Source organism: Populus alba, chromosome 6 (assembly GCF_005239225.2).
Source record: "Populus alba chromosome 6, ASM523922v2, whole genome shotgun sequence".
Lineage (NCBI taxonomy): Eukaryota > Viridiplantae > Streptophyta > Magnoliopsida > Malpighiales > Salicaceae > Populus > Populus alba.
The window spans coordinates 12256470-12267927 of NC_133289.1; the positions used below are offsets into that span (position 1 = coordinate 12256470).

The 11458-nt window shown below is 34.2% G+C and overlaps 2 protein-coding genes across 2 annotated transcripts; one reads left to right on the top strand and one right to left on the bottom strand.

Moving 5' to 3' along the window:
- The first annotated feature begins 3486 nt into the window (after positions 1 to 3486).
- Positions 3487 to 6293, top strand: LOC118048080 (thiol protease aleurain-like). The gene is made up of 8 exons (XM_035057618.2): positions 3487 to 3734; positions 3828 to 3949; positions 4040 to 4155; positions 4255 to 4328; positions 4403 to 4667; positions 5154 to 5285; positions 5667 to 5802; positions 6004 to 6293. Exons 1-8 carry the CDS (start codon positions 3544 to 3546, stop codon positions 6042 to 6044), a joined length of 1077 nt encoding a protein of 358 aa, XP_034913509.1. The 5' UTR covers positions 3487 to 3543; the 3' UTR covers positions 6045 to 6293.
- A 106-nt stretch (positions 6294 to 6399) lies between these two features.
- LOC118048079 (uncharacterized) lies at positions 6400 to 10113 on the bottom strand. The gene is made up of 2 exons (XM_035057617.2): positions 7916 to 10113; positions 6400 to 6728 (listed from the first exon to the last, which is right to left on the bottom strand). Exon 1 carries the CDS (start codon positions 9669 to 9671, stop codon positions 8034 to 8036), a length of 1638 nt encoding a protein of 545 aa, XP_034913508.1. The 5' UTR covers positions 9672 to 10113; the 3' UTR covers positions 6400 to 6728; positions 7916 to 8033.
- Between the last annotated feature and the right edge of the window lie 1345 nt (positions 10114 to 11458).

An 11458-nucleotide genomic window follows, 5' to 3' on the forward strand; every position in this document is an offset into this window, starting at 1 on the left:
TAAATTACTTGAATATTTAACATGAACAAGAGGAGAGCACATAAGATGACTCCAAACAATATGTTAGTGTATGCATATTCATTCATGTGTGCTTTATGCTTAACAAAATTCAGAAATGGAGGTTAAAATACACATTAAAAATACAAGAATTTAAAAAGGCTAGGATTTGACTAGGTTTATTAGATTGTGTCTTACATAGATTGCAATAAATGATCCAATTGCTAAGATTTTTAAAGGTTTTCTAGACTCTTAACATTCTTATAGTCAATTTATTATTACTATTGTAGTTCTATCACCCTTCTCAGTAATTCACCTTCTTTTTTTATTTTATTTTTTCTAAATAGATCTTACAATCCTTATGATAGGTTTATTTTCGAAACCTCATCATCCTTTACAAACACAATGAAATGTGCTCACTAATATATTTATTATTGTTAAAGGCCATCCAATAGCTTTAGAACTTGATGAATTTGTTGTCACGACATTGGTAGACCTCACAAATGTTATCATTTTTTTTATATAGTATATGCTTGTGTTTGTTTGTTTTCATTTTTAAGTCTCAAAGAATACATAGCTTGGTCGGTGGAAGTGCAACAAATTGACCCCTTCACAAATTTCATCTTAAATTGATAGGGAAAATGAATCTAACAAACTGTTTAAATCTTAACTTATGAAACCAAGAATTTTCTTTTTGATTAATATTGCTTAGTCTCTAAATCTAAAATCCTAATTTTGATTAATTTTGGTTTTGGTTTTGCATTTTTTTTGTTTAATGATTAATGATACTGCAGGGAATTTGATTATGCTAAAGTTTAATTTTTTGCTCTTTATCATCATGTCACATATATCTTTCTTTTAAAGGTAACTCCTTCTATAATGATATTTTGAGATATATTTCCTTATCTTTGTTTATATCCTTCTTTTGGTGCGTAGAAAGTAATCCACTAGAATAGAAAAAAAAAAAAAAGGCTTGATATAAAATTTATGTTTTAGTGTTCAATATCAAAAAAAATATATATAATTGAATGTAACAAAAAAAATTATCTTTATTGAACCTCATGATTCTTTCTCCCTAATTTTTAGTTATGACGTAAAAAAGCCCATTATTTCTTTAGGACAATAAAAAAAGGCTCATTTTTTTTGTTTATGTTATTCTTTATTAGTAACCATTTGATATTTTTTATATATGTATTGAAATGACTGGTAAGAAAAGATTTAGAATTTAATAAGGTGTTTTTTGTAAAAAAACAAAAAATTAAACCTAAATGTGCAGTTTGTGACCATTATATTATTCTTTTATTGAACTTCTCTTAACAATCTAAAAACAATTATAGGCCTTTATATGTTATATATAACACCTTTAAAATTGAGGTCCTGGCAGAATAAGCTTGGTGTTGATCTTATATTTCAACATTTTGCTTGGAGTGTTCTCAAGATCTATATATTTTAGCATTATTAATCAATTCCTTTAAAAAGTACATGATTTCAGTATAGAGTACCACACTTCTATTTGACATGTAGATTGAGTTAGTAATCTTATTAAACCTACATTAAGATACATCAAATGATCAATATTATATCATCATCACTATTATTTACGTTATGTCAATTATTAAGATTTTAAAATGGTTAAGAGAATTATCAATAAATAGAGCCACTATTATAAAATAAAAAAAATGTTATTCTTTAAATAAGATTAAATGTTTAGAAAAACATGACTACTCATCTAATTTGCATAACTCAAAGTTAGATTTCAATGTAGAAATAGTTATTTAAATATACATGTGGGTTAAACCAAAGTGAAGTTGTTGTTCATTGCTTCCATTTCATGAAGTATCAATGCTTCTATATGTAATTTATGCTTGCGTAGACACATTTTTAAACAACTCAAAAGTTTATTTTATCAATTCTATCCTCAATAAAAAAAATGTCTTCACATATTCATCATGGGGTTTCACTATTTAGGAATTTTCAAGTGTTAATGTTTGATTAATTTTGTTTTCAGTGTTTAATCTATTATGGATATTTAACTTAAAAACATTCATTTGAGATATTATCTTAACCTCTCATTTTTTTTTTACCTCCTTTGTTTATATTATTTTCCTCCAAATCTCACCTTTTGCACAAAATAAACATGAGGTTCAAACCACCATTTGTATAATTAATATTTTTTAGCAATACAAACTTGAGGGGTGTAACTCAGTTGATTAGGTCTTAGGTTTGTTCCTTAGAGATCACCAGTTCGAGTCTCACAAACCTTAAGGCCAATGAAGGCTTACATGGTCGTTAACTTTAGGGCTCGTGAGACTAATCGAAGTGAGCGCAAGCTGGCCCTGACAACCATTTTTTACCATATGTTGTATTTTTTTAATATAATCCATAAGACTTTTTCACTTGCTCTCAACAACTTGGCTAATTTAATTAGAAAAGAACTAATTTAGCTTTCATCACTCAAGATTTATGCAATTCTTTTACCAAACTTTTTTAAAAAATCATTAACCTAAATCTCTATTTTTGTCTCACAATTCAAACATAGAACATTGATAATTATAAGGTTAAAATTGTTAAACCCAGCTTGAAAGGTTGGACTTGAAAAATCTATATCCTTAAACTTGACCTGAGCTAGGTATTAAGCTGGGTGAACTAGCATAGCCGATTTATTATTTAATTGGCTAACTAAACTTCATATGGTATCAAATTTAAAGAAACATTTATATATATATATATATATATATATATATATATATATATATATATATAAACAACACCTTTGTAATAATAATAGATTGGCCCGATCCAGTGCTCCGATTTCTTTTTCATATTAGTCTAAGATCCGTTTATTTTTACGTTTTAAAAATATTTAAAATATATATATATATTAAATTAAAATTTTTTAGTGTTTTTAGATATTTTAATATGTTAATGTTTAAAATAATTTTTTAAAAATAAAAAATATTATTTTAATTTATTTTTAAATAAAAAATATTTTAAAAAATATGGGAGATTGATCTATTTATGTGTGTGTCTATATATATGAAATCGACATCTATGATTTGAAAGTTATAACGACGGGGAACCGTTAGGCGTCACCATGTGCGTCACAGTAAGCGATAACGGAACTTCCGTGTTCTAGTAGAGGAGGAGAGGATTCTGTTCCACAAACTTCCACAAAATAATTCAAGCAAGGAAAGGCCCACCAACAAAACAAAAGATTCTACGGCAAGGGATATATTTGTCGCCCAATTATCAATAAGGTCACCAAACAAAACAAAATACAATTTGAGCCCCTTAATTATTTAGTATTATTCATAACCCTCATCCTATGGCTTTACTATAAATTTTAATAGCGGGGTGATGTTTGATTGGTGAGGACCCAATCGGGAGTATATTTTGTTTGTAGACCAAACCTAGAATTACATGATAGTTGAGGAGTAAAAATGTACTTTGCTCATTGCCCAAAGATTCTTAAAGCCCATAAAATCCTCCACCTCTCCCATTATTTATCACGCAATAATCATCGACCACCCACAAAACAAGTAAATCATGGCTCGTGTCACTGGGTTGGTGGTCTCATCGATCTTGTTCCTGCTATGCTGCGTTGCAGCGGGTTCAAGTTTCGATGAATCCAATCCAATCAAACTCGTATCTGACCGTCTCCATGACTTCGAATCTTCTGTTGTTAAGGTTTTGGGCCAATCTCGTCGGGCTCTCTCCTTTGCTCGTTTTGCTCACAGGTACGTTTCTATTAAATATGATGATCATAAAATGATAAGATGGTTATGTTTGTTTGTTTTTCTTATCCCACCGGATGTTTTGCTTGTTTGAAGGCATGGAAAGAGGTATGAGACAGAGGAGGAGATGAAGTTAAGGTTTGCAATATTCTCGGAGAGTTTGGATTTGATTAGATCCACCAATAAAAAGGGCTTGCCTTACACTCTTGGTCTTAATCGTAAGTCTTATTTGTTAATTAGATTAGATCCACTGATTACTGTTTAGTGGTTGAAGGTAGCATAATCCAAACATTTTCATGATTTTGCAGAATTTGCTGATTGGACATGGCAAGAGTTCCAAAAGTACAGACTGGGAGCTGCCCAAAATTGCTCTGCAACCACAAGGGGCAATCACAAGCTTACCGACGCTGTTCTTCCTGAAACGGTACTAGTCTTCTTGATATATATATATATATATGATCTTTATTGCTTAATTAGTAAATACTAGTAAATATTTATCATGGGCTGTGTTCTGTGTGTATAGAAAGACTGGAGGGAAGAAGGCATAGTCAGTCCCGTTAAGGATCAAGGTCACTGTGGATCTTGCTGGACTTTCAGGTTAAAAAAATTGAAATTTGCTGGTTTTAACTATATGTTTCATGCTTGTTAACTTGAGTATTTTTCTACTGCAGCACCACTGGAGCTCTAGAGGCTGCTTACCACCAGGCTTTTGGGAAAGGAATCTCTCTGTCTGAACAGCAGCTTGTGGACTGTGCTAGAGCATTTAATAACTTTGGCTGCAATGGTGGGTTGCCATCCCAAGCCTTTGAATACATTAAATTCAATGGTGGCCTTGACACCGAAGAAGCATATCCTTACACTGGAAAAGATGAGGCCTGCAAGTTCTCATCGGAGAATGTTGGTGTCCAAGTTGTCGAATCAGTCAACATTACACTGGTAAGTAGTATGCACAGTTCCCCTAAATAATATTGTGTGCATATTCTTTCTGGCCCCTCTTGAGCAGGAAATTTCTCACTCGAGCTGTTGAGTTGGCAAACCTTGGTGTGCATATTTTGTGTTTGGGTTGGTTATTGTAGATGTACTTGTTTTCAGCATATGAGCATTCTTATTCCTCTAATATTAGCATTGAGAGTAATTACTTCATTTGATCCATGTTGCAGCTTGAAGAAGCTGTGTTTTTCTAGCCCAAATACTCTAGAGATCTAATATTATACAATCCCCTTTGTAGAGAGTAGAGACTCTTCATTTCCTTGTTTGAATATCTGTTCATTCTCCATTTGCTACAAGAGGCTGTTATAGTTAAACATGGTCTCTTGGGGGGTTCAGAATCTGGCCATTGATCATTTGCTACCCTCTAAACTTCAATGCTAGTATACGTTATTAATATCATTTGAGGTTCCCTAATCTTATACTCAAATACAGGGTGCTGAAGACGAATTGAAGCATGCAGTTGCATTTGTTCGTCCAGTTAGCGTTGCATTCGAGGTAGTAGGTGGTTTCCGTCTGTACAAGGAAGGAGTTTTCACCACCAACACTTGTGGCAGTACTCCCATGGTGAGTTCAACTATTTTTAGGGCGATAATCTTATTCAACGGAATTGGTCAGATGGTGGTATTGTTTCAATAAAATTTTGGGGGACATTGCTCCTTTTTAAACTTTTAGAAACATCTAGTTTATATTCAAGATTCGAAATGTCAAGTGACTGCATAAGTCAACAACCTTTCTGGGAAAGTAACGCCTCTCATGATCTCTTATTGATGTTAGATTAGTTCAGTTACTTGTCCCGGCAAGATGTGCATGTTGAGATAGGTAGCATGAATGGATGTAAACCATAAAACATATTAATATTCTTCCCGCTTGTGTACTTGAACACTTATTAGTTATAACCTTTATATATGACGACTTCTTTCTGACGTTCTCTTGGGTTTGTGGCAGGATGTGAACCATGCTGTTCTTGCAGTTGGCTATGGAGTAGAGAATGGTATCCCGTATTGGCTGATCAAGAACTCTTGGGGAGAAGACTGGGGCGACAATGGTTACTTTAAGATGGAGATGGGGAAGAACATGTGTGGTAAGTCCCAACCTATATATAGATCGACTGTGAAACCACTTGAGGGAATATTTTATGCATTTGCAAACTGTTGAACTAACTGTGAACGGGCCCCATTGCAATGTGATGCAAAGATAATAGGGATTTCGACTGGTTTCGTACTTGAGCAATTGTTGACTTGCCTTTATGTTCAAAATGCTTATCCTGATTTTATTTTTGCAGGTATTGCAACCTGTGCATCATATCCTGTCGTAGCAACTTGATTGTGAAGATTTGATGAGCCCTTGGATGAGTGGTTCGTGGTGTCCGATACTAGTTTCAGTAGCATGTAATAGGAATTTGCATCCATGGTGCATGCCCATGTGTGTTGATGTACGCAAATAATACGCCCTATTTCCCAATATAATGTATAGATCCTTGTGCTACGAGTACCGTGATGTGGTACCATTTGCAGTCATGTAGAACACAATGCCTTGTTTAAATCAATTGCAGCATATATTTTTATTGGAGAATGGATCTGTTACCCAAAAAACCAACCCCGCTGAGGAATTCAGTACCATGCAAAGCAAAATGGCGATCAGAGACAACAAATCAAAACAGTGCTGAACGCTACCTATATCAAACTGAAAGTGAAATTGATTAAAATTAGCCACATTGCTTGATTCTTCCATGCCATTTGATCCGTTTTGATATCATATCAGACATGGAAGGCATTGTTGATGTACATGGGGAAAGTTACTGCTCTTAACTACCTGCCCACCTGCTTGACTTGTATACACTGGAAACCCCAAAACCGTCTTTCCCCAATTTCTATCCAAGATCGTAAAAAGGGGACACAGGTCATGACCCTGTAAGTTCAGATCAGATTTACACAATTTTAACCTCAAAACTGTATTGTATACAATTCGTGATCCACCAATGCCTTGAAACATGCAAACGCTGCCAGCCTGCAAAGTCCATTAAGCAAGACAGACATCAAGAACTCGCATACAAGTAGATGAATAATAATGCGCAACAAAAAAGAAAGACCACCAAGAATTCAAATTGATAGCAACTAAGATGAGCTGTTGATAGTTGTGAGCCTGAACAGATACATGACCACTTGGCATCAACATTTTGGATATACATCTTTGACTAGATGCTGGACACTCTTGTGAGATGTTTACTGGTGGAGATGCAAATGTTAATGTAAGTAGTCAGTTTGTCTCCCTTGCATCATGTGATAAAATTGCAAGTACCACGATCCACAACAACACCATAGTGTTCTACCTCATAAAAGGACACGGGCCATTATTATTATGGTGATCCCTATAGTTAGATTGGATACAGTATTTCTCCACTTAAACTTGAGATTAACTGATGCTCTCTGTTATTCTTCATCCTCCTCCCATTCTAGAAGTAACATTGCAGTTTCAGCAAACAAAATTCCTTCCAAATCATTCATGCACCCCCAACTTACAAGCTACAACCAGTAGACAGCTAGAATACATATGTTGGTCATGGACATGCCCACTGCTCAATCCTCTTCTTGGAGATTATTGTTGTTGCTAGTCATTAAGAAGAATTTTAACAATAAACTGAAGCCTTCTACAATCAAAGTCACAAACTTAACAATCCTATGACGCACCTGGTCTATCATACTGCTTTTTTGTTCCTCTTTTTCTATTTATTTCTGCATAAATTCTGTCTTATTCATGTTATTTTATACATTAGAGCTCAGTACCTCAATGTCCACACTGACATTTGAGCTATCTAGCATCGGTTAAACATGTCACAACTCCAATCACCAGAGCAACCACTTTCCTCCATTAGATTTGTTAATGCCATTAAACAATAGGACATGGCTAATAACAGACATCACCACAATAAAACTAGCTGCATTTCATATTAAGCAATATGGAGCATAATTAGGAAGTTTACAGGAAAAAAAAATATAATTACTGTCAACATTATAAATATGTGAGAGGAAGTAACCAAATTAATTATCCATATCAGAAGTGCAAAGATGCTTTGAAGGTCAAGAAGAAAAATGCATACAAGTAGAGAAAAATAGAAGTTCAACAAAGGCAGCATATTTGAAGTAATATTTGATTTGTTGATCTCACTGAAAAGTTAAAAACAACAAAGAACTTACTGTTTGAAACCATCTCGTAGCTCATTTATGCTACAAGGTAGAGATGTATGATGATGGAAAAGCCTTTTTCATTTGACAGCTCCAACAAGCTGATTTTAATTTTGCACCACACCCTCTTTCAAACTGCCACTGGGATGTTTGTATTTGTCCTCAAAGGAATAGCTTTCTCAAAAGATGACAAACCCAAGTTACGATCCTCTAATGCCATTTTCCTAATGCGATAGGCTTCATTAGGCATCCCAGCCTTCAAAAGGCAGGATATCAAAGAATTAACCGTGATGTTATCAGGGGCACACCTGGTTGCCAACATTCTATTAAAAATATTAATTGCTTCAAACATTCTTCCTTTCACGCAATGCCCAATAATAAGAATGGTAAATGTCACCTTATCAGGGTCACATCTCTTCTCTTCCATCTCTTTTAGAATCACATTCCCCTCGTCCACATTGCCAGCCTTGCAGAACCCATCAATCACAGGATTGTACATAAATGGTTTTGGAATTATACTACTATTCTTTATTTGCTCCAGAAAATCACGAGCTTCATTAAGTCTATTCTCCTTGCAAAGAGCATTAATGAGAACAGCATAAGTATAAACAGTTGGAGATACATTTCTTGTTTTCATCACATTCCAAAACTTCAAGCCGTGGTTCACCTGACCAGCTCGACAGTAGCCATCAATCAAGGAAGTGAAGGTGACTACATCAGCTGAGCAATCAAAATATCCCATCTTTCTGTACATTGCTTCTGCTTCAGCTATGTTCCCAATCTTGCCAAAGCCATCAATAAGAACATTAAAAGTGATTACATTGGGCTGAATCCCAGACCTCATCATCTCCTCAAATAAATTTGAGGCCTCCTTCATCTTACCTGACTTGCAAAACCCCGATATAATTGATGTATAAGTCACAATGTCTGGTGAACAATCACTTCTAGACTGAATTTCCTTGAACAATTCACACCCTCTCTGTACTTCATTTGCCTTGCACAATCCATTTATAAGAGTATTATATGTGACAACATCAGGTAAACATCCAAAACTCTCCATATCCTTGAAAAATTCAAGAGCTCTATCCACACCCCCTACTCTGCAAAGACCTCGGATAAGAATATTAAAAGTCCAAGTGTCAGGAGGAGATTGCATTACCAAATACTCTTTAAACAAGTAAATGGCCTCGTGCACTTGATTCTGCTTAACCAAGACACTCAACAAATTATTATAGACAAATGAATTAATGCGAACCTCCTTACCCTGAACCTCAGCAAGCAATTTCTTAACCATATCAAAATCGCTCGCCTGCGCCATCCAAGTTACCAAAAATCCTAAAAGTTTACTATCAGGCAAATGCCCATCACTCCCCATGTAATCAAACACAATATTCACCAAATCATGGTGACCCATTTGACATAAGGACCTCATAAGCAAATTATAAGTGGGATAGCAATGATTGACATTCAAACTCAATCTACTGAACTCCAAAAACTTGAAACCCACTTTTGGATTATTAAACCTTTTGATTACCTCAAATGCAATCAAAGGTGTCAACTTTTCACACAAGTAATTCAAACAAGCATCCAAAGAATGTGAATTGACAAAAAGTGTGGAAACTACTTTGACAAACCAAGATTCTGGGTTTTGAATTACCTGTCTATCAGGGTAAAAGCGAGATCCTCCTTGAGTTTGACCGTGAAAACGGGCAATGGCAATAGTGGATGCTCGAACCCTGAAAGGTCCAGTTAAAGAAAAGAGGGTCATATGCAACCCCACCCCACTACTGTAATTTAAAGCAATGACTCCTCTTTGAATACAGCCAGATTTTCGATTGGGTCTCCCAGTTTATGTGGTTTTTTTTTGTTAAAATCTCTGCACATCATGGAGATAAGGAAAAACCTACAAAGAGTCCCATAGCAAACCAAAATATGATGACCCAAAAAGGAGAATTTCAATCAATTAACAACAAAAGTGGACTTTAAAGCAGAAATTATACATTTGAAGTTGAAATTTGGTGTATTTGAATCAGTGAATGGAATGGAAATTTGCGGGGTTTTTTTTCAAAGTATGAAGAAGACGCTGGTGATTGGGGAAGGGGCTCATAAATGGAACCCATGTCATTCTGTGTTAGGGTTTTTCAGGGACTTGGAGTTGCGTCACTTGGCTGTCGACGTAGCGAGGACAACCCAGGTTTAAAATTATATTTTCATTGTTTTATGCGCTTAAATATATTTTGATTTGTTTTATCCATCTTACCTTATGCCGTTAAATACATGTTAAATTAACGAGTAATTTTATATAAAAAAACAAACAAATTAAAAGGTTAAAGATTAAAATTTACATAAAAAAAAATAATTAGGATTAATACAGTAAAATTTAGAAATATCCAATTATGCCTTATTTTTTAAATAAAATTTGAATTTATTATGGTAATGTTGTTCCTTAATTTATATAAAAAATTATATAAATCTAATATGCAGGATTTTGTTTTTAAAAACAAATTTCTCATAAACATTCATTTAGAATACTTTTTTTTTAAATCATGTTATTTTTTTATATAGTTTTATTAATTTTTTTTTTTTTTAATTCTTTGATACTTCTTCATCAAAATTATCACAACATTATTTCTTTTAATGAGATTTCCTTCTCATATGATGCCAAATTTTAATCACAAAAACTATTTTTCAAATAAAAAAGACCTATTTTCCCTAGAGAGAGAGAGAGAGAGAGAGGAGATGTACAAGTAAGTAGGGTTTTGGCTAAAGAAAGTTTTCTGGTTTCCAAGTGTTTTTGGGATTTTGCTTTGATTGATGAAATGCTGGAATTGTACGTGCAAGACAGCAAGAGGATGAAAGGCTCCATTTTAGGGGAATGGAGCTCCCGGGCAGCTACGTACCCCTTGTGCTTGTGATATACCTCATAAATTTGTCATTTTAGAGCTCCAGCGAGCATTCGAAGCTGAGCGAATGTCAAATCTTGAATTGCAAAAGAAGCTTTCAAAATCAATAAACCAATCACATTTATCAACTGAAACAAGGGAGCACCACAGAACTTAGATGCCCCTGAATTTTACAACAATTCTTTTGTGATACTCTGTTCGTGCAGCATACAAACGCCATCCATGACAAGCATGAATGGGCGCCACCCTTCAGTCGTAGATAGCTGGATGGGCATAGCAATTCATCATGAAGTTTCTTTTGTTGTCCATAGCAGTTCATTGTTTTGCTTTTTCTGGTTTTACAGAATTTGCTGGAAAGTATTAAATGTAATTCCTTAACAGCAGAAACACACGTCAGATTTATGTTATTTCCTTTTTTGAAAAAAAAAAAAAAAAAAAAAAAAAAAACGTAGATATAGGCGGTGCATCAACAAAATTAAGGGGGAAGGAAAGGGAAATAATCAGACAGCAGGATACTAAAGAAACTGGAACAATGCTAATATAGGGCTACCTCTTTTTATAGCATTTCTGGTAATAATGTTTATCAACAAAATCCCAGAACGTTCAAAAAAAAAAAAACACCCTAGCTTTAGCTGATGTTTTCCCTTTCTTT

Coding starts and splice junctions, on each gene's coding strand:
- LOC118048080 (XM_035057618.2), top strand. CDS start 3,544: ATGGCTCGTGTCACTGGGTTGGTGGTCTCATCGATCTTGTTCCTGCTA. Junction 4,329..4,402: donor GGATCTTGCTGGACTTTCAG/GTTAAAAAAATT, acceptor TTTCTACTGCAG/CACCACTGGAGCTCTAGAGG. Junction 5,803..6,003: donor GATGGGGAAGAACATGTGTG/GTAAGTCCCAAC, acceptor TTATTTTTGCAG/GTATTGCAACCTGTGCATCA.
- LOC118048079 (XM_035057617.2), bottom strand. CDS start 9,671: ATGACCCTCTTTTCTTTAACTGGACCTTTCAGGGTTCGAGCATCCACT.